The sequence below is a fragment of the Oratosquilla oratoria genome, chromosome 30 (genome assembly GCF_046742065.1).
Source record: "Oratosquilla oratoria isolate Oo_2021 chromosome 30, ASM4674206v1, whole genome shotgun sequence".
NCBI lineage: Eukaryota > Metazoa > Arthropoda > Malacostraca > Stomatopoda > Squillidae > Oratosquilla > Oratosquilla oratoria.
Window position 1 is genome coordinate 7598535 of NC_134806.1, and position 27359 is coordinate 7625893.

Consider the following 27359-nt stretch of genomic DNA (forward strand, 5'->3'; position numbering starts at 1 on the left):
TTATTCATACTAAGTAGTATAGAAGACAAGGCAGGAATTTGTAAGGACAAGTTGAATCCTTCAATGGCAAAGAACAAACTAAACAAATTCATCCCTGAAGGGAGTTTTAAGTTAGCAGTGTAGTTAAAACCTCTTTTATTCATTAGAGGTAAACCAAAGGAAGAAACTAACTTGTCCATAGGAGGACTTAAACAAGGTCCAACTTTGTCCTCTACAAATTCCTTATTAATGATAGAAAACTGTGCTCCAGTGTCCAACAAAAAGAGACATTGGGCAGTTCTTTTTCCTCTGCTAATAGGAAGGGAGACCAAAGGAACAATAGAATCTGTTGAATTAAGAAAATTAAACACTTTCCCTTCAGAAAGTGGTGTCTTATAAGTCATAGGACACATGGCTCCATGATTTAGGCATCTATTGCACAGTCCTAACTGAGATGCTCTAACTTTCCTGTGCTCAAGGGATTTATAAGAAGTACACTTCGAACTAGCATGGTCGGAAGCGGGGCAAAATTTACATATACTAATAGACTTTTTAATGGGATTAGAATTGGCCTTAAAGGACCCATCAACTCCCTTACTGGAATCAACTGGTTTTTTCAAGGAAATTTCCTTGAAAGCAAGGGAGCTGGTAGTAAGGCTTCTTTTCGGTTTGACACCAAGATCATCTGATCCCATTTTGAGTCTAACCAGAACTGACTGGTAAACTTCCTTGATTTGGTTAAAATTGGGGTAATTAGAATTAATCACCCGAGACAATTCAATAAGAAAAAATTTAGGCAATTTAATTAAAATTAATTTGCTTATTAAGAGGAGGCCCTCGCTTCCTGGCCTAGTGAAATCTACCCCAATTCCCTTAAGGTCTTGTAGCTTGGAATCTACAGACCTAATGTAACTTTCAAGGTCTCTCATGAGCGAGACCTCCGGTGCATTGATAATTGAAATCAACACCTTATCAAGAATTTCTTCCTTGTTGAAATATAATTCATCAAGAAGATGGAAAGCAGAGTCAAAACTTAAATCATCCACTGGAAGGTTCTCTACTAAATGGAAAGCTTCCCCTCTGAGGTATCCCTTCAAATAAATTAATTTCTGACTATTGGTCAGATTGGGGATACCAGCTAAAGCATTCAGAAAACCCTTTTTAAAGTTTAAATAGGCAAAGGGATTGCTAGAGTTATTCTCGAAATGTTGAAGAATAATAGGAGGAAGAGGAAGTTTTACAGAATTATCAGTGGACTTTAGTTTTTCACCCTTTTGAGATTCAAGAACTCCCTTCAATTCTTGTCTTCGTTCTTTATACGGAGACAATTGAAGAAGAACGGACAGGCGGTAAGTTCTAGATGTCTCCATATCCTCGTCCTTTTCTTCTTCGGGGAGCATCTCGAAGATTTCCTCGTCATGATCTTGTATTTTTGAGAGGAAATCTTCAATCTGATTTAACATATCGTCAAGGACGGAAATAGATAGAGAGTCAGACTTGGCATTTAGAGCCTTAAGGTCCTTAGTGATAAGCCCCTTTTTGTGAGCTCTCTGTCTTCGGAGTTTTTGTAAGACTTCCGAATCGGACAACGTCTTATCGTGGCTAGCCACAACAACTCCAACCCAAACGATTCAGTACAAATACATGAGCAAATAGTCGTGCTGAAAACAGTCTTATGGACTAAGCACAACGAAGACAGAAACTAAGTAAAAAATTATTAATTTGATTTAAATATTAGCTTAAATTGGATGAAGGCAATGGATCAAAAGAAACCACGACAATACAACAATAGAGGCCACCAAGAATAGAGAACTATTCGGAAATTTCTGAATGTTCACGAGAAAAACAAGGTACCAAAGCCGGCAGAATTTCCCGAAAGTTAAGTGTCCTCAAACGAGGAAATTAATAAAACCGAACAAACTCGGTATAAAGAACAGGAAACCGGACTTCGTACACACACTATCGTAACCTTATGAATGGAAACACGCTTACATAGCGGCTTACGACACAAAGGGGGAAATAAGTTAAAGTCGAAATCGACTTCTAAAGTTAAATTTTAAATTTTAAGTAAATTCTCAAATTCAGAGATGAAAAAACTAAAGCCGAGAATTCAGATTAGTTGGGAAAAAAAGCTATAGTAATATAAGACTGATCGGAATTCTTGATTTTTGTTAGAGAAAAAACCTATGTCGTAATTAGATCAACAAAACAGAACGTTAGAGAATCTTACCTGAATGAGTTCTCTAACAAAAATTGTTAGAATTATATATATATGCTTGAGACTTCGATGGCTAGTTCCTTGCCGAGGTTTTATCGTCCTTTTGGAGACACGGTTAAAGCTTGTCACGGTACCAGTGTTGAAGCTAGTCACTGGGACGAGGGTTGCAGCTAGTCTGACGTACCGTGACAGAAAGTTGGTCTTGTTCGGCAGGAGTTTTATTGAGCCTTCAAAATGGTTTCGAAGTCACGGGACAACAGATACTTGACGTAAGTTCTCAAGTTCCCGATTTGTTAATCAAATTATGACATAGGTTTAAATAAATAATAAAGAGGGAGGGGAGTTTAATAATATTAATCAAAATTACAATAGTGTGGTACGAAGTTACAGGAAGATTCCCAAATAAAAAATTAAACGAGCTTTCGGGAAATTGCCGTAGCTCCAGGTAAACAAAGTCATTCCCGTAACCACAATTACCACAGTATACTGGATAAAATTGTTCAAATGTTCCTTGCAAAAAACTGTTGCCTGTGGCTTATTCCTGGCATATGTTGACATAAGTTTGTATTTGCAGGTCTCCAAGAAGACATCGATCTAGGTCTAGGTCTCCAAGAAGATCTAGGTCACGTTCCAGGTCTCCGAGGTCACCTTCTAGGTCTCCAGCCCATGTGCCATTTAAGCGATCACCTTCTCATAGCCCAACTCCTCCATCATTTGGGTAAGTTTCTTACCTGTGTGCTTGTAAAAACTGTTGAATTGCTGAATAACATGACTCAGTGACATGAGACAAAATTATGTACCTGTCCACTGTCTTCAAAGCCTGTCAACGTCCTCACTCTATTTAGGGATGGAATGGGTGGGAAGGATTTTATGCCTTTTCTTTTTGGCTACCTCCCTTGTAAGGGGGAAAAAGCCTTGGTATATGTATGTATGTATGTTTGCATCTTTCCAATCTTGCAGTACCTTTCCCTCTTTGAGTGAAAAGTCTATTATCTTTATAATTTGTCTGTCAGCTCATCTATACACTCTTTCAGTATCCAATTTGCAATTCTATCCGGTCCATGCGATTTCTTGACATCTAGGTTTTTTATTTGGTGTCTTAATTCTTTTTGTGTTCCCTTTATTTCTTTCATTTTGGGTGATCTTTCTTGTTGTCCATCTTCCCAAGATTGTGAGCTCTCAATTGTAAAAACAGACCTGAAATGTCTGATCATAACTTCTGCCATTTCTGTATCATCTATATATTCTTTATCTCCTTGCAGTTTCACTATTTCATGTTTATCTTTTAGTTTTTCATTTATATATCTGTAAAAGAGTTTAGGTTGATCCTTACATTTGTATATAATATCTTTTTCATAATTTCTTTTTTCTTTCCTGCATATATTCACTTATTCGTTCCTAAGTTTTATATATGTCTGCCATTTGGATGTTTTTTTGTCTTTTTCCCATCTTTTCCAGGCTTTGTCTCTTCTGTCTCAAGCCTCACTACACCGTTTGTTATACATACGTACATACATATACATACATACATATACCAAGGCTTTTTCCCCCTTTCAAGGGAGGTAGCCAAAAAGGAAAAGGCATAAAATCACTCCCACCCATTTCATCCCTAAATACACTCCACACCCCTCTCATCTGAGCACCTCCTGGATGATGGGTCATCCCTGCACCTTGCCCACCGCCCTGGGTCAGAAGCAGTGTCGCAAGACACAGCACATCCACAGCAAGGCCGCTTCATTTAATCGGCGACCCCCCCCTCTCCGTCCCCCCTTGCATATAAGGAGAGGACGGGGAGAAATCCCTTCGGGCTGCGTCAAAATTTGCTCACACATACTAACTCACCCCCCACCCCCTCGCCCATTCCTCCTCATGCAATCACAACATCATCCATATACAACCATTCTCCACTCACCTCTGTCTTCCGTCCTCTCCCGTCCTTCCTCAACAGACATTCCCCTCTTCCCCAAAGCCCCCTTCACCCCATCCATCCACCTCATCCTAGGACGTCCCCTCATGTTCACTCCCTCCACATCTGCCTTCCATACCTCTTTTACTAGTCATTCTTCACTCATTCTTTCCATGTGTCCAAACCATCCTAATATTCTTTCATCAACCCTATCTCCCAGCTCCTTTTCCACCCCTGTTCTCCTCCTCACCTCCTCATTTCTCACTCTATCTAGCCTAGTAACCCCCACCATACTTCTCAGACACCTCATCCCTCCACCCTTCCTCACATCTTAGCACCTCCTGGATGACGGGTCATCCCTGCACCTTGTCCACTGCCCTGGGTCAGAAGCAGTGTCGCAAGACACAGCACATCCACAGCAAGGCCGCTTCATTAAATCGGCGACCTCCCTCTCCGTCCCCCCATGCATAAAAAGAGAAGATGGGGAGAAATCCCTTCGAGCTGCTTCAAATTTTGCTCACACATACTACCTCACTCCCTATCCCCCTGCCCATTGTATACCTGTATACCTGTGTATACGTTATATACGTGGTCGTGGCCACCGCTGCTGCCGCCAGTGTAACCGTTATGGTAGGTTATATGGTTACGTAGGGAAGTCTTAATGTGGCAAGATAGACTCCAAAGCGGGAGTTTTCTTTGTTTATTTAAACAAGAGATTCAGGTTAAACTACAAATGCAATTGCCCCTTTGGGCTAAATACAATAAGTGCCAGGCCTTGACCTAGGGCACAATAGCTCTGACCTCCGGCCGGTAGGTTCGTGACCTACCCAGCCTCTGGCAGTAGGTTCTTCACCTACCCCAGCTCTGGCTACGTGACATGGGTGTTAAACATTTTATAGGAGTGTTAGTGGTTTCAAGCAAGGGTGTTAGTCTTGTTATTCATTGTATGGGGTCTGTTCTATGTAAGAGGGTCAGTCCTACAATTGGTGGATATTGTTTGGTATATTATATATATATACTAGTTTATGCTTAATACACTAGGGCAGTTATAATAAAAGGATTTATGATAGGTTAGTCTGGTGACACTAGGCATCTATATCTTGTTTGTCTTCAAATGTGCTGCGTTAGGTGTACATGTCGTGGGTAAAACGCAAGGTAAGCAAGAGGAACTCTCGCTCTGTTGCAAGCATGTGGATCACGTGCGTGGTGGGTGATGGTTAGTAAGTGGTAATGGATACACCATTCCACCTCATGCATCATAACATCATCCATATACAACCATTCTCCATTCACCCCTGTCTTCTGTCCTCTCCCGTCCTTCCTCAACAGACATTCCCCTCTTCCCCAAAGCCCCCTTCACCCCATCCATCCACCTCATACTAGGACGTCCCCTCATGTTCACTCCCTCCACATCTTCCTTCCATACCTCTTTCACTAGCCTTTCTTTACTCATTCTTTCCGTGTGTCCAAACCATCCTAATACTCTTTCATTAACCCTATCTCCCAACTCCCTTTCCACCCCTGTTCTCCTCCTCACCTCCTCATTTCTCACTCTATCTAGCCTAGTAACCCCCATCATACTTCTCAGACACCTCATCTCAAACACATTCAAACTCCTTCTCTTCCTCTCTTATGTTCCATGTTTCTGCTCCATACAGTGCTGTTGGCACAATCACTCCTTCATACAGTCTCCTCTTAGCATCCATTCCCAAATGTCTATTGCTCATTACACTTTTTAATCCACCAAGGCATTTACTCGCTTCTCTCAATCTACATTCTACCTCCACTACCACTCCACCTTTTCCTGCCACATTTGCACCCAAGTATCTAAAACTATCCACTTCCTCCAGTCTCTCACCCTTAATGCTCACTACCAGTCTGCTGCCACTTTCACCCCTTGTACATCTCATCACCTTACTTTTACCCACATTTATCTTCAGCTTTCTTCTATCACACACCCTCCCAAACTCTGTCACCAACTTCCTCAATCCCTCATCCGATCCTGCCACAAGTGCAGTGTCGTCTGCAAACAACAGCTGGCTCACCTCCCACTTTTCTCCATTTTCTTTAACCATCTCCAATCCCTGACCCACCACCTTGCATTTACCTCTCGCACTACCCCATCCATGTACAAGTTGAACAGCCAGGACGACATAACGCATCCCTGACGAAGTCCCACCTTTACCTCGAACCACTCACTCTCTCCATTTCTAATCCTGACACAAGCTCTACTACTCTCATAAAAACTCTTGACAGCTCCTAGAAGCTTTCCTCCTATCCCATATATCTGCAAAACCTCCCACAGTGCCTTTCTGTCTACCCTATCTTAAGCCTTTTCCAGATCCATAAAAGCCAAAAAAACATCCTTCCCCTTTCCTATAGCTTTCTCACATATCTGTCTTACCACAAAGATCTGATCTACACAACCTCTACCTGTCCTAAATCCACACTGTTCCTCACCAATTACTCCCTCTGTTCCTCTCCTAATCCTCTCAATCAAGATCCTCCCATAAGCCTTCCCAACTACACTTAACAAGCTAATCCCTCTGAAACTACTACATTCACACTTGTCCCCTTTTCCTTTGTAAAGTGGAACTTTACAAGCACTCCTCCAGTCCTCCGGCACTCTACCCTCTCTCCAGCAAACATTAAATAACCTCACCAGCCAGTCCACCTTCACTGTACCTCCTTTTTTCAGACATTCTGCATGGCATCCATCCAAACCAGGTGCCTTACCTGCTTTCATCATCTTAACAGCTGCCTTCACTTCATCCTTCCTTTATTCTCCATTTTCCTCACTCATCACGGTCATTTTCTTCGCATTTCCCACTGCAGCTATCTTTCCCTCCCTATCCTCCTTCACATTTAGCAACTCCCTAAAATATTCTGCCCATCTTCACTCTTCCATTATCATGTCTCCATCTGCACCTTTTACCTTTTCTTCTCTACTTGATTCGCCCATCTTCACTCTTCCATTATCATCTCTCCATCTGCACCTTTTACCTTTTCTTCTCTACTTGATTCGCCTCCTCTTCCTCTCTTAATTTCTTTCCAAAACATCTTTTTATTACTTTCAAGATTTTCTGTCATACTCTTACCCCATTTCACATCTGCTCTCCTCTTTGCCTCTTTTACCTTTTGCTTTACTTCTCTTTTTTTTTTTTTTTTTTTTTTTTTTTTTGTACCTCTCATATGACTCCCTCGTCCTATTTTGTAACCAATCTGTGAAAGGTCACTTCTCTTCTACAACCCTCTTTGTTTCCTCATCCCACCATTCACTACCCTTCCTTCTATTTCCTCCTGTCCTTGTTCCACACACCATCTTTGCACACTTTGTGACTCCCTCCTTGAACCATTCCCATTCCTCCTCCACTCCTAGTTGTACTCTATCCTTCACTCCCTCCCACTCCTCCCTCAGCTTCTTCTTGTACTCCTCCTTTTCCTTTTCATTTAAAGAGTTCACTCTAAGCACCTCCCTACCTTTTGTCCCTTTCCTCTTTCTCCATCTATCCTCCACTCTCAACTTACCTTCCACCAAAAAATGATCTGATATTCCCCCACCCTCTCCCCTTAGCACATGTACACCCTTAACTCTTCCTATCATACTCCTATCTACCACTACATAAACCATTAACGCTCTACCACCCTTCCATCCACCACCCTCTCCCATATGTACTTATGCTTGACTTTCTTCCGAAACACTGAATTTGCTATCATAAACTCTCTTTCTAGACACATCTCCACCATCAACTCTCCACTACGATTCTTTCCTGGAATTCCACATTTCCCAACCACTCCATCAATTGGATAATTTCCTACCCTATCATTAAGGTCTCCCAGTACTATTACATTGACATTTCTCCTTAATCCCTCTATGTACTCATTAAATCTATCCAAAAAGCCTCCCTTTCTTCTACACTCTTCTCACTACCAGGCCCATATGCACTTACAAAAACCCACATCTCCTTTCCCAGTTTCACCTTCATCCACATTATCCTTGAAGAAACCTCCTTCTACTCCACTACACGTTTACCTATCTCTTCACTTACTAGTATAGCCACCCCTTCCCTCCCTCGCCCTCTCTTCACTCCTGATAACCCCCCACCTACACTCCCAAACTTAAACTCGCCCTTCCCTTTCAACTAAGTTTCACTCAAAGCCAACACATCCATCTTTCTTCTCACAAACATACTACCTATCTTTTCCCTTTTACTCTCATCTGTACCACATCCACGCACATTAAAAGACCCAAACCTTAGGGTGCTGGTCGGAAAACTCCTAGACCCTCTTATGCCTTTATTTTTTTTAGGAATGTCCCCTGTGGGGCTACAGGGAGAAGAATGCCTGGTCCCAATCCCCATCCCTTTTTTCTCGCCTCTTACGATCCAAGTGGAAATACTTGGTGGCAGTATTCTTTTCCCCCACCACAGGGTAGGTAGGCAAAAAAGGAAATGAATATTCAGAGAAATTGTACAGGACAGTAACAAGGGGTTGGGGGACAGCATAACAGAGGGACAGTCGTAGTATAATAGTGTCATGATTTCTCTATGAACAGAGTTTTCCTCTATCACAGACAAAATGATGTGTGGGTTTGGTCCATAGGGGCACCCCATATAGACCCAAAAGTATCAACTGCATGCTACTTCGCCACAATAACATGCAGCCAATACCCCAGACCGGGACCTTTTGTTATACCAACACTTTATTATAAATCTACTTTTGTTTCTTTTTTGGTACATATTTGTCAATTCCTTCCTTGTACTTTTCTTTGAATATGTTCCATTTGTCTTCCATCTTTGTTTCCTCTTTAGAGAATTTATCCCAGTTTGTGTTTTGGAAAAAATGTCTTAGTTTGGAAAATCCATTTTGTTGTACATTAATCTTCCCTCTCTTTGTTCATCATTCCTGCCTACATTGTTATGTTCTTTTAATTGAAACTTTATTAGTATATGGTCACTTTTTCCAATTGGTGTTTTATACTCCACTTTGTTCACAATATCTGGTTCAGAAGTTAATATTAAGTCTAGTTTTGACAGTTCCTCATTGTTTCTATATCTAGTATTTTCCTTAACCCATTGTGTTAGGGTGTATTCGATGGTCATATCCAGTAGAATGTTGCTCCAAAGTTCCTTTTACTATCATTTCTTCCCAGATTATATCTTTTGCATTAAAATTGCCCATGATTACTATGTTTCCAACCTCTTTCAGTAATTCGTTTAGCACATTCATTGTGTCTTCCAGTAATTTAGAATGTTCGCTATCCAACCAAGGCTGTGTTTTTGGTGGTACATAAACTGCTACAAATTTTCTGCTTTTCATCTTTTTGTTTACAATTTTTATCATAATTAATTCTACATTTCCTCGACCTTCATTAATTTTTGTCACATTTAGATCCTTTTTGGTCAATATCATGACACCTCCTCCCTGCTTGTCTGTTCTATTTTTCACCCAGTGGTTGTATAGACCTTGTCCAACTAAGCTTGTTGATAGAGGTCCTTTCAGTTTGTCTCTACAATAGCCATAATGTTGGGTTTTTCTATTTCTAGATAGTCATTTCATTCTTTGATTCCAGAGATCATGCCATCAATATTTGTGTATGCCACTTTTAGTTTCATATTTTCTTTTCTTTTTTGGTTTAAGTTTCCATTTTTTTGATGTACCATTTTTTCAGTCTCAAGTCCAGCACTCTCCAAATAAATTGTGATGGGGTGAAGGGGGCTTTGGGGAAGAGGGGAATGTCTGTTGAGGAAGGACGGGAGAGGACAGAAGACAGGGGTGAATGGAGAATGGTTGTAAATGGATGATTTGACGCAGCCCGAAGGGATTTCTCCCCGTCTTCTCCTTTTATGCATGGGGGACGGAGAGGGGGGGTCGCCAATTTAATGAAGCGGCCTTGCTGTGGATGTGCTGTGTCTTGTGACACTGCTTCTGACCCAGGGCAGTTGACAAGGTGCAGGGATGACCCGTCATCCAGGAGGTGTTAAGATAAGAGGGAGGGTGGAGGGGTGTGGAGTGTATTCAGGGATGGAATGGGTGGGAATGATTTTATGCCTTTTCCCTTTTGGCTACCTCCCTTGTAAGGGGGAAAAAGTCTTGGTATATGTATGTATGCTGTTCTTTTCTAATTTCTATCATTGGCTTCAATTCTGAGAGCTTTGTCTTTCTCTTTTTCCTCATCACTCATTTCCTTTTGTATCCATATCATACATACATGCATATACCAAGGCTTTTTCCCCCTTACAAGGGAGGTAGCCAAAAAGAAAAAGGCATAAAATCATTCCCACCCATTCCATCCCTAAAAACACTCCACTCCCCTCCACCCTCCCTCCCATCTTAGCACCTCCTGGATGACGGGTCATCCCTGCACCCTGTCCACTGCCCTGGGTCAGAAGCAGTGTCACAAGTCACAGCACATCCACAGCAAGGCCGCTTCATTAAATCGGCGACCCCCCCTCTCCGTCCCCCCATGCATAAAAGGAGAGGACAGGGAGAAATCCCTTCGGGCTGCATCAAATTTTGCTCACATATACTACCTCACCCCACATCCCCCCACCCATTCCACCTCATGCATCACAACATCATCCATATACAACCATTCTCCATTCACCCCTGTCTTCTTGATGAAGGTGAAACTGGGAAAGGAGATGTGGGTCTTTGTAAGTGCATATGGGCCTGGCAGTGAGAAGAGTGTAGAAGAAAGGGAGGGCTTTTGGATAGATTTAAATGAGTGCATAGAGGATTTAGGGAGAAATGTCAATGTAATAGTACTGGGAGACCTTAATGCTAGGGTAAGAAATGGTCCAATCGATGGAGTGGTTGGGATATGTGGAGTTCCAGGAAAGAATCGTAGTGGAGAGTTGATGGTGGAAATGTGTCTAGAAAGAGAGTTGATGATAGCAAATACAAAGTTTCAGAAAAAAGTCAAGCATAAGTACACATGGGAGAGGGTGGTGGATGGAAGGGTGGTAGATAGAGCGTTGATGGATTATGTAGTGGCAAATAGGATTATGATAGGAAGAGTTAAGGATGTACATGTGCTAAGGGAAGAGGGTGGGGGAATATCAGATCATTTTTTGGTGGAAGGTAAGTTGAGAGTGGAGGATAGATGGAGAAAGAGGAAAGGGACAAAAGGTAGGGAGGTTCTTAGAGTGAACTCTTTGAATGAAAAGGAAAAGGAGTATGAAAAGAAGATGAAGGAGGAGTGGGAGGGAGTGAAGGATAGAGTAGAGCTAGGTGTGGAGGAGGAATGGGGATGGTTCAAGGAGGGAGTCATAAAGTGTGCAAGGATGGTGTGTGGAACAAGAAAGACAGGAGGATATAGAAGAAAGGGTAGTGAATGGTGGGATGAGGAAACAGAAGGTTGTAGAAGAGAAGAAGCGAGCTTTCACAGATTGATTACAAAATAGGACGAGGGAGTCATATGAGAGGTACAAAGAAAAGAAAAGAGAAGTAAAGCAAAAGGTAAAGGAGGCAAAGAGGAGAGCAGATGTGAAATAGGGTAAGAGTATGACAGAAAATCTTGAAAGTAATAAAAAGATGTTTTGGAAAGAAATTAAGAGAGGAAGAGGAGGCGAATCAAGTAGAGAAGAAAAGGTAAAAGGTGCAGATGGAGAGATGATAATGGAAGAGAAGTAAGGGGAAGATGGGCAGAATATTTAAGGAAGTTGCTAAATGTGAAGGAGGATAGGGAGTGAAAGATAACTGCAGTGGGAAATGCGAAGAGTATGAGAGTGATGAGTGAGGAGAATGGAGGAGAAATAAGAAAGGATGAAGTGAAGGCAGTTGTTAAGATGATGAAAGCAGGTAAGGCACCTGGTCTGGATGGATGCCATGCAGAATGTCTGAAAAAGGGAGGTACAGTGATGGTGGACTGGCTGGTGAGGTTATTTAATGTTTGCTGGAGAGAGGGTAGAGTGCCGGAGGACTGGAGTGCCTGTATAGTTCCACTTTACAAGGGAAAAGGGGACAAGTGTGAATGTAGTAGTTTCAGAGGGATTAGCTTGTTAAGTGTAGTTGGGAAGGCTTATGGGAGGATCTTGATTGAGAGGATTAGGAGAGGAATAGAAGGAGTAATTGGTGAGGAACAGTATGGATTTAGGACAGGTAGAGGTTGTGTAGATCAGATCTTTGTGGTAAGACAGATATGTGAGAAAGCTATAGGAAAGGGGAAGGATGTTTTTTTGGCTTTTATGGATCTGGAAAAGGCTTAAGATAGGGTAGACAGAAAGGCACTGTGGGAGGTTTTGCAGATATATGGGATAGGAGGAAAGCTTTTGGGAGCTGTCAAGAGTTTTTATGAGAGTAGTAGAGCTTGTGTCAGGATTAGAAATGGAGAGAGTGAGTGTTTCGAGGTAAAGGTGGGACTCGTCAAGGATGCGTTATATCGCCCTGGCTGTTCAACTTACACATGGATGGGGTGGTGCAAGAGGTGAATGCAAGGGTAGTGGGTCAGGGATTGGAGATGGTTAAAGAAAATGGAGAAAAGTGGGAGGTGAGCCAGCTGTTGTTTGCAGACGACACTGCACTTGTGGCAGGATCGGAGGAGGGATTGAGGAAGTTGGTGGCAGAGTTTGGGAGAGTATGTGATAGAAGAAAGCTAAAGATAAATGTGGGCAAAAGTAAGGTGATGAGATGTAGAAGGGGTGAAAGTGTTAGTACACTGGAAGCAAGTATTAAGGGAGAGTAACTAGAGGAAGTGGATAGTTTTAGATACTTGGGTGCAAATGTGGCAGTAAAAGGTGGAGTGAAGGTGGAGGTAGAATGTAGATCGAGAGAAGCGAGTAAATGCCTTGGTGGATTAAAGAGTGTAATGAGGAATAGACATTTGGGAATGGATGCTAAGAGGAGACTATATTCACTTGGTCTTTTGGATCACGTGTTCGACTCGTGATCGACAGCTATTTCCCTCCTGGAAGAGAGCTCAGAGCTCGTAGGTCCGATCTATGGGTAATGCTATGACCTTTCACACACACACACCCCCAACTCCCCGCCCACGAGAGTCAGAGTAACGACCCGAAGCGCAGCTGTACCGAAATTAATTTCGGCCCTGGGCAGGATTCGAACCAAGCACTACGCGCACCACCATGCTAGTAGTTCATCGTTCTACCAATATGAAGGAGTGATTGTGCCAACAGCACTGTATGGGGCAGAAACATGGAACATAAGAGAAGAAGAGAGAAGGAATTTGAATGTGTTTGAGATGAGGTGTCTGAGAAGTATGATGGGGGTTACTAGGCCAGATAGAGTGAGAAATGAGGAGGTGAGGAGGAGAACAGGGGTGGAAAGGGAGTTGGGAGATAGGGTTGATGAAAGAATATTAGGATGGTTTGGACACATGGAAAGAATGAGTGAAGAAAGACTAGTAAAAGAGGTATAGAAGGCAGATGTGGAGGGAGTGAACATGAGGGGACGTCCTAGGATGAGGTGGATGGATGGGGTGAAGGGGGCTTTGGGGAAGAGGGGAATGTCTGTTGAGGAAGGACAGGAGAGGACAGAAGACGGGTGAATGGAGAATGGTTGTATATGGATGATGTGATTGCATGAGGTGGAATGGGCGGGGGGATGGGGGGTGAGGTAGTACGTGTGAGCAAAATTTGACGCAGCCCGAAGGGATTTCTCCCTGTCTTCTCCTTTTATGCAATGGGGGGACGGAGAGGTGGGTTCGCCGATTTAATGAAGTGGCCTTGCTGTGGATGTGCTGTGTCTTGCGACACTGCTTCTGACCCAGGGCGGTGGACAAGGTGCAGGGATAACCCGTCATCCAGGAGGTACTAAGATAAGATGGAAGGTGGAGGGGTGTGGAGTGTATTCAGGGATGAAATGGGTGGAAATGATTTTATTCCTTTTTCTTTTTGGCTACCTCCCTTGTAAGGGGGAAAAAGCCTTGGTATATGTATGTATATATATATATATATGTATTTATATATGTGTGTATTTACCTAGTTGTATTTTACGGGAAGGGGAGCTATGCTCGTGGTGTCCCGTCTTCGTATCTCATTTTATCTAAACTATTCTTGAATTCATGTATTGTTTTTGCACACACTACTTTCTCATCTAACTTGTTCCAACTGTCTATTACTCTGTGAGGAAAGCTGTTCTTTTTTCAGATCTCTTCTATAGCTGTCTCTCTTGTTTTTCTTTCCGTGTCCTCTTGTATTTCTATCATCCCATTGTATTAGATCCTCTCTATCAATAATTTCTATGGCTTTCATGATTCTGTAAATAGCTATCAAATCTCCTCTCTCTCTTCTTTGCTCTAGTGTCTGTAGCTCAAGTTTTGCTAGTCTCTCTTCATATGATAGTTTTGAGAGTGTTGGTGCCAATTTTGTAATTGCTCTTTGTATTCTTTCAAGTTTTTTGTACATTTTTTTGTACTTGGTGACCACATCGTTGCTGCATATTCCAATCTTGATCTTATCAGAGTGATTAGTATTTTCTTCACCATTTCTTCATTCAGGTATGTAAATGCCACTTTGATTGTTCTTATTAAATTATAAGTTTCACCAAAAATCTTATTTATTTGTTTCTCAGGTGACATATTATTCATAAGAATGACTCCCAGGTCCTTCTTATTTTCAACTTTTTTTATACTTTCTTCTCCCAATTTATATGATCCTGTTATTCTGTTTTTGCTTTTTCCAAATTCCATTATACTACACTTTTTAGTATTGAACTCCATCTCCCACTTCCTACTCCATTCCCATACTTTATTTAGATCACTCTGTAGTGATTCACAATCTTCTTCCGTGTTCACTTTTTTTAATAGTTTTGCATCATCCGCAAAAAAGCTCATATAACTTTCAATCTCTTCACCCATATCATTAATATATATAGCAAACATTATTGGGGCCAGAACTATTCCTTGTGGAACACCACTTATTCATCCCAATTTGAGTGTTTGTCTCTTATCACTACTCTCATTTTCCTTTCTTGCAAAAAGTTTTCCATCAATTTAAGCAGTTTGCCCTGTATTCCTCCTTCGGTTTCTAATTTCTTAAGCAACTTCTTGTGTGGTACTTTGTCAAAAGCTTTTTTTAGGTCTAGAAAGGCACAATCAGCCCATCCATCTCTTTCTTGTATTATATCTATTAGCCTTGAATAGAAACATATTAAATTGGTGATGCATGATCTTCCTTGTCTGAATCCAAACTGCCTTGGATTTAGCAAGTTTTTTCTAAATATTTTACCCATCTACTTTTGACAATTCTTTCACAAATTTTTGCTATTGTACTTGTTAGAGAGACTGGTCTATAGTTGGTAGGGTCTTTTTTATTTCCCCCTTTATATATAGGTACTATATTTGCTTTTTTCCAATCTTCTGGAACTTTTCCTTCTTTCAAGGAACTGTTTATTATGCTATGTATTTTGTCTGCCAGCTCATTCCTGCATTCTTTCAAAATCCAGTTTGCTATTTCATCTGGTCCATGTGATTTTCTGACATCAAGATTACTCAAGTGTTTCATTATTTCATTCTTTGTTACTTTATTTCTTTCATAGGGGGGACTTTCTCTTGCCATTCGATCTCTTTAGGTTGTATGTTCTCCCTTGTAAACACTGATTTAAAATGCTTGTTCATGATTTCCGCCATTTCAATTTCCTCTGTGTATTCAACTCCTCCTTGTCTTAATTTCTCCAAATCTTGTTTGTTTTTCATTTTGTTGTTTACAAATCTGTAAAATAATTTTAGTTGATCTTTACATTTTTCTGTGACATCTTTTTAATATTTTCTCTTTTCCTCTCTGCACACTTGTACATATTCATTTCTATAACAAGTATATATTTTCCATTTTTCAGGTCTTTTGTATTTCTTCCATTTGGTCTAAGCTTTATCTCTTTTGTCATTTAACTCCCTACAACTTTTGCTGTACCAGCACTTTACATATTCCTTTTCTTAATTTTGTCTTGGGACATACTTTTCCACTCCTTTTTTATAAATTTTTGTCAAAATATTCCATTTCTCTTCTACTGTTTTCTTCTTTGTATATTCCTTCCCAGTTTTCTTTTTGAAAGAATTCTCTTATTTGATCAAAGTTTGTTTTTTCATACATTATTGTTCCTTTTCTATATTGTTCATTTCTTTTCATGTATTTCTCCTCATTTAGTTCAAGTTCAATCAATATGTGGTCACTTTTACTTATTGGTGTTTTATATTCAATCTTTTGTGTGTGTGTGTGTGTATTTACCTAGTTGTATTTTACGGGAAGGGGAACTATGCTTGTTGTGTCCCATCTTCATATCTCATTTTATCTAGACTGTTTTTAAATTCGTGTATCGTTTTTGCACACACCACATATTCATCTAACTTGTTCCAAACATCTATTACCCTGTGGGGAAAGCTGTTCTTTTTTAGGTCTCTTCTATAACTGTTTTTCTTGATTTTCTTTCCATGTCCTCTTGTATCTCTGATATCCCATTTTATTAGATCATCTCTATCATTAGTTTCTATGCCTTTCATGATTCTATAAATAGTTATCAAGTCTCCTCTCTCTCTTCTTTGCTCTTATATCTGTAGCTCAAGTTTTGCTAGTCTCTCCTCATATGATAGTTCTGAGTGTTGTTGCCAATTTCGTAATTGCTCTTTGTACAGTCGTACCTCGGTACTCGACCAAATCGGTGCTCGACCAAAAAATTCGAGTAGAAAATGCATCGGACCTCGAACAGATTTTCGGTACTCGACTAGCTCGAACAGCGGGTAAGCGTTAGTTCGACTCAGACCGCCAGCGGAGTAAGACGTACGCAGTTTGTTCGAGTATTTCTTCCCAGATTTAAACTTTTTCGTGTTGCTCTAGCCCTTAATAATGGGTCCAAAGAAAGACAGTGATAAGGGGAAAATTGGTTTCGGTGTTCGAACAAATCGGTGCTCGACCACCACCTCAGAACGGATTATGGTCGAGTACCGAGGTACGACTGTATTCTTTTAAGTTTTGTTGTACATTTTTTGTACTTGGTGACCACGTTGTCGTTGCATACTCCAATCTTGGTCTTATCAAAGTGACTAGTATTTTCTTCATCATTTCTTCATCCAGGTATGTGAATGCCACTTTGATTGTTCTTATTGAATTATAAGTTTCTCCAAAATTTTTGTTTATATGTTTCTCAGGTGACATATTATTCATAATAATGACTCCCAGGTCCTTCTCATTTTCTACTTTAATTTCATCCTCTCCCAATTTATATGATCCCACTATTCTCTTTTTGCTTTTTCCAAATTCCATTATACTACACTTCTTAATATTGAACTCCATCTCCCACTTCCTACTCCATTCCCATACTTTATTGGGATCACTGCAGTGACTCACAATCTTCTACAGTGTTCACTTTTTTCAACAATTATACATTGTGTGCAAAGAAGCTCATATAATTTTCAATTCCTTTATCCATATCATTAATATATATAGCAAACATTATTGGGGCCAGAACTGTTCCTTGTGGAATTCCACTAATCACTTCATCCCAATTTGAGTGTTTGTCTCTTATCACTACTCTCGTTTTTCTTTCATGCAAGAAGTCTTCCATCCACTTCAGCAGTTTGCCCTGTATTCCTCCTGCAGTTTCTAATTTCTTTAGCAATTTCTTATATGGCACCTTGTCAAAAGCTTCTTCAGGTCTAAAAATGCACAATCAGTTCATCCATCTCTTTCTTGTATTACATCTATTAGCCTTGAATAGAAACACATTAGCCTCTTCAGTACAGGCCAAAATCTCACGGGCAGCATTACATGCCAGACGTACGATGTGTCGCAATAATACTCACATAAAATATAGTCACCGCTTATATCGATCATTCTCTCTTTCACCCGTGAATTTTGATAACCATAGAAAATGTGATGAAGACAGTTTAGAGAGTATGTCATTACGCAGGGGCAACTACAATAAATATAATCAAGATGCCGATATGGCAGCCTCACGTACCCACTTGCTCCTCATGCCGCGTATGCGGCACCGTATGGAAGAGGTTAAGTTTGTGATGTATGATCGTCCTTGTCTAAATCCAAGCTGCCTTGGATTTAGTACATTGTTCTTTTTTCCAAATGCCTTACCCATCAGATTTTGATCATTCTTTCACAAATTTTAGATATCGTACTTGTAAGAGAGAGTGGTCTGTAGTTAGTAGGGTCTTCTTTGTTTCCCCCTTTATATACAGGTACTATATTTGCTCTTTTCCAATCTTCTGGAACTTGTCCTTCTTACAATGAACTGCATTCTCTCAAAATCCAGTTTGCCATTTCATCTGGTCCATGCGATTTTCTGACATCGAGATTACTCAAGTGATTCATTATTTCTTTCCGTGTTACTTCTATCTCTTTCATAGGGGGGACTTTCTCCTCCCACTCAACATCTCTAAGTTGTATGTTCTCCCTCGTAAACACCAATTTAAAATGCTTGTTCATAATTTCTGCCATTTTTATTTCCTTTGTGTATTCATAATCATCTCTACTCTATTCTTTCCATATGTGAAATTCCTCACATGTATATCCTTCATAGTGAGGAACATAACTCCACCCCCTTGTTTTACCTCTCTGTTTCTAATCCAATAATTATATGCACCATGTCCTACACTGTTGGGTGGTAGTGGCCCTTTCAATTTTGTCTCTACAATTCCCATTATGTCCGGTTCTTTTTCTTTCAGGTAATCATTCAGTTCATTCAAGCCTGTCATTAAGCCATATATATTTGTGTAAGACACTTTTAATTTTCTTTTACCTCTATCCTGTTTTCAGTTTCCCTTCCATTTTTCTCTATGAACCATCTCATTTTCATATCCACTACTCTCCAATAGAATATCTCTTTGACTCTGTTCTGTTTTCATTTTTTTCCTTAGCTTCTATTTTTTTTTCTATTCCTCTCTTCTTTATTTGTCTCTCTTTTTATCCATACCAGTTTATATAGATAACTTTTTGCTAGTTTCCCTGTTTTTTGATAAGATATTCTCTGCTGTCATTTGTGACCTGAATTTAACCTTAATTGGTCTGGTCGTATCTATATTGTATTTCCCTATTCTATATATTTCTTCAATTACTTTCCCTGTTTCTTGTTCATCCTCTTGAACTACTAATATCTTGTTTACTTTTTCCTTCTCCTTTACTCTTGTAGTCCTATTTGGATTATGCGTCTCTTCCATCCCTAATATAATTATACATTTCTTTATATCCACTAAGTCTCTTACTATATTCTCCTTCTCTCTCATCACTTTAATAACTGTGTCTTTAGTTTGTTCTTTCATCTGATGTTTTACTATATCTCTAAATTCAATTTTGTTGTTCTCTTAGACTTTTCTCCAACCCTGTACCTCTTGTGCTATGGACACTTTATTCTCTTTATTCTTCTTTAATTCCTCTTTCTCATTCTTTACTTCTTTTAACTGTGTTTTTAATTCTATTTCTATATTTAGGTTTTGCTTCTTCAGTTCTTCCAATTAATCAACTCTTTGTGTAATCTGTGTAAGTTGACTGAACCTTATTCAAATTTCTCTTTCTCCTTCAACAGAGGAGGAACATTTGGAAAAGTTGAGCAACGTCTTGACGAATCAAACAAAGGTCACCAGATGTTACGGAAAATGGGCTGGGGAGGCTCTGGCCTAGGAGCTAAGGAGCAGGGTATTGCCAATCCCATTGCAGCTGGAGAGGTGCGTGATAGCCCACAGGATAGATTTAAAGGTCTTGGAGTTGCCACCTCACAGACTGATCCATATGAAGCCTTCAGAAAAAATAAGGGCATGGCTTTTATCAATAGAATGAAGGCAAGAGCAGAGGATAAGTATTAAGCATTATGGTTTGTGCCTGAACAGATGGCTTTTGCTGTATTAAAGTTGTATGGCTATGGAAAGGTATTGTTTTCCTCTACATGACAAGTAAGTTCAAAGAGAACTGGATATAAGTAAAAATTTTTAGAATTTTTGAAATGTAGTTTTCAATTTTTGTTATTTCCATCCAACCTAGATTTTGGTGAGGTCAAAAGAAATAATGAAGAAGTTGAGGGTTATGTTTATAGGGGGCTCCATGCATTGATGAATTTATATCATATAATGCAGTCAAGTAAACCTACACTTCTCTTTATTTTCTTCATAGTTAATAATTTATTATACAACAATTTTGTTTAATATCATGAAGTCACCTTCTCAGAGGAGGATAGGATGGTGCATCCATCTGGAGGATTTTTTTGAAACATGGAATTTAATGTAGTATGCCCTTACAAATTCATGTGCTAGGCAGGATTCAAAATGCCTCCACTCCCAATCCTTGCCACAAGTAGTGACATTCTAACCTGCTTAGCCAATAAGAATTAAAATGAGAAAGTTATTTACTTGGAAATGATATTTAAGATAAAAAAAAATTAAGTCTTACCACATTGTATCTGGTTTAATATCTTACAAAATAAGCAAAGAAATTTTTGTATCTGCTCTTGCAAATTATTTAGACTTAAAGAAATTTTATGTCTTTTAATGAGGCCAATGTAAAATGTATCTTCCTATATTAATTTAGAACAAGGACATCTTCCAGCCTGTTTCAAGATCTTTAGCCTGGGGATTGCTCTAAGGATATTTAAATAATTTGGCATCACATTAAAAAATAAATAAATAAATAAAAATTAATCCCTTGTTGTTTATGTCGAATTCAGGAGATAGTGAAAATATAATGAACCCTGTTCTATGCAGGGGCCATGCCACCCCAAAGTTGAAGGAGATTGTAGTTAGATTTTAATGAATCAGTCAGAACAGGATCTATGAGGTATTCCATCTTATTGAAGGTGTTAAGCTAGAAAATATATATGGGATATTGAGCAGTAAATGGTATATAGTGTACATTTGTCATTGTGAAGTGATTTTTGACTTCTTATCTTTTTGTCAGATAAGTTACTGTTTGGATGTATATGAGACAATTTATGATTTTCTTTCAAGCCAGATTTCATTACTGTGTTTAAATGTGACAAGATTAAAATGTTGGCACTGATTTTCTGTGTAATTACTCACCTGTTTGTACTCACCAATTTGTATCCTACATGATAAGTGAATGTGAGAAGATTAAAGAGGTGAATAACAATGTCTGTCAGGCAAGGAATAGAGTGCAAAAGATAGGGGTAAATGAAGAGTAATTGTAACTTCCTTCTTTCACACACCTTTCCAAACTTCACAAATTTCCTTAATCCCTCCTCTGATCCTGCTAAAAGCTAATGTTGTCAGCAAACAACAACTGGCTTATCCCCCACTTTTCTCCATTTTCTTTAACCATCTCCAATCCCCGGCCCCATTACCTTTGCATTTACTTCTCACACCACCCCACCCATATACACATTGAACAGTCATGGCAACCTGACACATCCCTGGTGAAGTCCCACCTTTACCTCATACCACTTGCTCTCTGTGTATTTAATTCTATCACAGACTCTACTACTACTTTAAACTCTTGACTGCTCTTAACAACTTTACTCCTATCCCATATATCTGCAAAACTTTCCACAGTGCCTCTCTGTCTACCCTGTCATTAGCCTTTTCCAAATCCATAAAGGCCCCAAAAAACATCCTTTTTTTCCAGAGCTTTCTCACATATCGCCTTACCACAAAAATCTGATCCACACAACCCCAACCTTTCTAAAAAACACACTGTTCCTAACCAATTACTCCCTCTGTTCCTCTCCTTGTCCTCTCAGTCAAAACCCTCCCATAAGCCTTTCCACCTACACTGAATAAACTGATCCCTCTGAAACTACTGCACTCACACTTGTCCCCTTTTCCCCTGGCACTCTACCCTCTTTCAGACATGCATTAAACAATCTCAAAAGCCTGTCCATCATCACTGTACATACATACATACATATACCAAGGCTTTTTCCCCCTTACAAGGGAGGTAGCCAAAAAGGGAAAGGCATAAAAACACTCCCACCCATTTCATCCCTACATACACTCCACACACCTCCCACCCTCCCTCTCATCTGAGCACCTCCTGGATGACGGGTCATCCCTGCACCCTGCCCACCGCCCTGGGTCAGAAGCAGTGTCGCAAGACACAGCACATCCACAGCAAGGCCGCTTCATTTAATCGGCGACCCCCCCTCTCCGTCCCCTCTTGCATATAAGGAGAGGACGGGGAGAAAATCCCTTCGGGCTGCGTCAAAATTTACTCACACATACTACCCCACCCCCCACCTCCCTGCCCATTCCTCCTCATGCAATCACAACATCATCCATATACAACCATTCTCCACTCACCTCTGTCTTCCGTCCTCTCCCTTCCTTCCTCAACAGACATTCCCCTCTTCCCCAAAGCCCCCTTCACCCCATCCATCCACCTCATCCTAGGACGTCCCCTCATGTTCACTCCCTCCACATCTGCCTTCCATACCTCTTTTACTAGTCTTTCTTCACTCATTCTTTCCATGTGTCCAAACCATCCTAATATTCTTTCATCAACCCTATCTCCCAAATCCTTTTTCACCCCTGTTCTCCTCCTCACCTCCTCATTTCTCACCCTATCCAGCCTAGTAACCCCCACCATACTTCTCAGACACCTCATCTCAAACACATTCAAACTCCTTCTCTCTTCTTCTCTTATGTTCCACTTCTCTTATGTTCATCACTGTACCTCCCTTTTTTAGACACTCCACATGACACCCATCTAACCCAGGTGCCTTTACTGCTCTCATCATTTTAATAACTGCTTTCACCTCATCTTTTCTTATTTTTCTCCCATTTTCTTCATTCATCACTGTCATTTTTTTTAGCACCTCCCACTGCAACTACCTTTCCCCTCCTGTCCTTCACATTTAGTAACTTCCAAAAATACTCTGCACATCTTCCTTCTTACTGCCGTCTTCCATTATCCTGTCTCCATCTGCACTTTTTACCTTCTCTACTTGATTTGCCTCTCCTTCCTCTATTTCCCTCCAAAACCTTTTTTATTACTATAAATTTCTGTCATATGCTTACCCCATTTCACATTTGCACTCATTTTTGCCTCTTTTATATTATGCTTTACTTCTCTTCTTTTTTCTTTGTACCTCTTATAGGTTTCTCTTGTCCTATTTTGCAACCAATCTACAAACCCTTGTTTTCTCTCTTCTACAACCTTCTTTGCTTCATCCCACCACTCACTACCCTTCCTTGTATTTCCTCCCATCATCTTTGTTCTACACACCATCTTTGCACACCTTGTGACTCTCTCCTTGAAACATCCCCATTCTTCCTCCATTCCAAGTTCTACTCTATCCTTCACTCCCACTCTTCTCTCAGCTTCTTGTACTCCTTTTCTCATTTAAGCAGTTCACTCTAAGCACCACCCAGTCTCCTGTCTTTTTCTTCTTTCTCCATCAATCCTCCACTCTCAACTTACCTTCCACCAAAAAAATTGTCTGATATTTCCCCCATTCTCTCCCCTAAGAATTTGTACATCCAAGATTCTTCCACCTCTTCTCCTGGGCCCATATACTATACAAAATTTGTTAGCACTAACAAATAGCTGTTAAGGGTAACAAATTCCTGTTAAGGCTAACATTTAGCTGTTAAGCACTAACAGTGGATACAGAAAACTTGTTAGGGGCTTAAAAGTACTGTTAAGGTAAAATTGCTGTGGAGGACTATTAAGCTCTTAGCAAATTCCTGTTATTAGAGAAGATGGCGGAGCAACAACAACAACTACAGAGACGACAGCGACGGGACATATTTAATGAGTACAATGACGACGAACTCATCAAACGCTTCAGGATGAACCGTGCTAGTATAATAACAGTGGTTGATTTAGTGAGGGACCAACTTCAGTCCTGAACGAGGAAGATGAACTGTTCAACGATGCAGCTGAAGCCTGAAGGGGACGTAGGTGTAGATGAAGAAGAAGAGCCAGGTGAAGCAGAGATACCTCCTAATCCTGGTAGACCGGCTGGCTGTAACGGACATCCATTTCGAGATTACATTGCCAATCTTCATTTCAGGTATGTGCTACTTATCCTTATCAATTTTTCTGAATGTACTGTACTGTATACTGTACAATACAGTATACTGTATACATTACAATATATGTTCACTAAATTAATAAATTGTTAAGTACAGTATAGTACTGTACTTAATTACCCTTGCTCAGAGATGCAGTACTGTGCATAAATATTTGTGATTGGTGCCAGTCTTATTTTCTAAACTGTACTAAATTTTTGTACATTATTTTATATTGCAGTGGACCAATGGCCGAGTGAGGTATCATGAAGGTGTGATTGCTGTTGCAGTGCTCTCTCTCTACTACCAAGTTTTCATTCCACTTATAGTCAAAAGTGAAAGATAAAATGAATTGAAACAAATACAGTTTATAAAATAATATAATTTGTATTTTTTACCTTTACATACATGCTACAGTATATAACACTGGCCTGCGTTTAATTTTTTTTTTCAAAGGTCGAAGGTTTTTCAAGTGATTTATAGGTTTTTTGGTGCGCTGAATCAAAAAATGCCATCCGTTTCCTTGGATCAGGTCTAGTTTTTGAGATATGAGAAGTGCGACTTTTGGGCCTTGTATAGTACTAAGTATAAGGAAAACGAGGCTGCAGGTATAGCCTATTCTTATTTTTTTTGCATAAAAATTATACTATAGCACCCCGAAACTGATACTGAAACCTAATTATGTTTTTGTTTACTTTCAGGAAACCGAAACTGAAACTGAAACTGCATTGACTACATTGACAAACTGCATTGACAACACTGAAACTGAAAATGGTTTAGAAAAGTGTGATCTCCAATCAATGTGACTGATTTTATAAGAATCTGTGCTTCTTGTGTTTCTATTTTGGACACGTATCTTAGATTGACAGAAAATGGAACGCAAATGCACAAATCATCCTGATAGGTTCTGCTACATATGTGGTAATGTGATTCTTCCTCGTCGACTAGCAAATATAACTGATTTTGTGAAGAAGGCATATCATGCTTACTTTGGAGTTAAGCTTGGGGACCAGGACAAGCCATTTGCACCCCATGTTAGCTGCAAAACATGTGTCGAGAACTTCCGTGATTGGAGAAATAAAAAAAGGAAGAGTATGCCATTCGCTGTTCCAATGGTTTGGAGAGAGGGTAAAGATCATGTGTCAGACTGCTATTTCTGCATGACTAATCTTAAAGGAGTCAACCGCAAGAACAAGCATTGTATTCAGTATCCTAATGTTCCGTCTGCCATACGACCAGTCCCTCATGGTCCAGGCCTGCCCGTTCCCGAGCCAGATGTTGCAATGGAATCTAGCTCTGAATCTGAATCTGATAACGCACTAGACAGGGCAGAGGGTGGAGAATACATGCCAGAAGAGAATGACCGGCCAGTGCCTCTAACACAAGCAGATCTCAATGACCTGACACGGGATCTAAACCTATCAAAGGAATCAGCACAGCTTCTGGGTTCTCGTCTTCGTGAGAAAAATTTGCTAGCACCTGAGACAACATTCTTTTGGTACCGAGAGTGTGAAAGAGAATTTAGACAGTTCTTCACAACCCAGAAGGACTCGTCATTAGTTTACTGCAACAACATTGCTGGTTTGATTCAATCAATGGGGCTGGACTATGTTGCTACTGAATGGAGACTGTTCATCGACTCTTCCAGCAGAAGTCTCAAGGCAGTCCTCCTTCACAACGGAAATAAATACTCTTCAATTCCAATCGGTCATTCGGTGCAAATGAAAGAAACTCATGACAACATGGATCAGCTACTGTCTGCTCTGAACTACAATGACCATGGTTGGTTGATCTGTGGAGATCTTAAGGTAGTTAGATTGGTTTTGGGACTACAGGGTGGGTACACAAAGTATCCATGCTTTTTGTGTTTGTGGGATAGTCGGGCTGATGATCAATATTTTGTCAGACAAGAATGGCCACCACGACAACGTTTGGAACCTGGTTCACACAATGTTCAGGCTCGTTCTCTTGTTGAACCAAACAAGGTCTTACTCCCACCTTTACATATCAAACTGGGACTGATGAAGAACTTTGTGAAGGCAATGGACAAGGACAGCATGGGATTTACTTTTCTTCAGCAGAAGTTTCCTCGGATCAGTCTGGAAAAGCTTAAGGCTGGCATCTTTGATGGGCCTCAGATAAGGGAACTTATGAAAGACTCAATGTTTGACGATGCACTGAATGCAGCTGAGCTGTCCGTTTGGTGGTCGCTTAAGTCAGTGATAAGAAACTTTCTAGGAAATAACCGAAGTGCAGAATACGAGAAAGAAGTCGATGAGCTCTTGAACATCTATAAAAAATTAGGGGCTCGCATGTCAGTCAAAATGCACTTTCTACGGTTCCACTTAGACTATTTCCCTCAGAACTGTGGTGACTTCAGTGAGGAACAGGGAGAACGTTTCCACCAGGATATTCGTGTCATGGAAGAACGCTACCAAGGCCGGTGGGATGTGAACTTTCTTGCGGACTACTGTTGGTGTTTGAAACAAGACGTGGTGGCTGCCCAACACAGGAGAAAGTCACTGAAAAGGCCCTTCATCCATGATTGGATTTTCTGTAATATATCCTCTTTATCTTCTGAACTATGCAAGAAAAAATTATTTCTTTTGTCAAGAATTTTTTTCCAAAATTAAAGGGAATAAATAGCACTAAATGGCATTTTAAATTATTTTTACCGCCTCATATCTCAAAAACGTGACCTGATTGAAGAAAATGAGTGTGATTTTTAGATTCTGCATAGCAAATTACCTTAGAATCAGTTATCAGATGCTTTACCTTTGAAACTTCGCAGGCCAGTGTAATCTTATGGATCTTATGAAGATTGTCCACCCCAAGCGCATTAAGGTGGACAATCTTCATGAGAGCAAGACTGGGTGGACAATCTTCAGCTGACCCGACCATTCCCTAACCTAACCTAAACTTTGGTGTTGGATGCCGCGATCAGTGGGGCATACGAGCTCGGTTGGGGTGGACAATCTTCATGAGAGCACGGCTGGGGTGGACAATGTTCAGTTGGGTACTCGGGTGGACAATCTTCATGAGATCCAATCTTGTTAATAAATGAATAATTAATTTATATTTCATATACAGTACAGGCAAGCTACAGTACTCCAATATACTGTATAATCTTAATAAATAAAATAATATATTTTTATTTCCTCAGCATAAATTTCTACTGTACCAATGTATACAAATATACAGTGAGATGCGCCTTCATCCAAAAATATGTCGTTGGTTAATAAGTACTCCTAAAAAAAACATACATACGATATTTATGTGCTATCATGATACTCTATTAATAAATTCTGAACTGCATTAATAACACTGTTTTATGTGTG

The 27359-nt window shown here is 40.1% G+C and overlaps 1 protein-coding gene across 5 annotated transcripts in view; it reads left to right on the forward strand.

Moving 5' to 3' along the window:
- The window catches only part of scaf6 (SR-related CTD associated factor 6), a 276422-nt gene extending 255369 nt beyond the window's left edge, over positions 1-21053 (forward strand). For all 5 annotated transcript variants that reach the window (XM_076212514.1, XM_076212515.1, XM_076212518.1 and 2 more), the window contains 2 exons: positions 2772-2915; positions 19590-21053. In XM_076212514.1, the coding sequence (XP_076068629.1) occupies positions 2772-2915; positions 19590-19866 (421 nt within the window). In that variant the 3' untranslated portion in view covers positions 19867-21053. The remainder of the gene's footprint in view (positions 1-2771; positions 2916-19589) is intronic.
- Positions 21054-27359: the final 6306 nt, after the last annotated feature.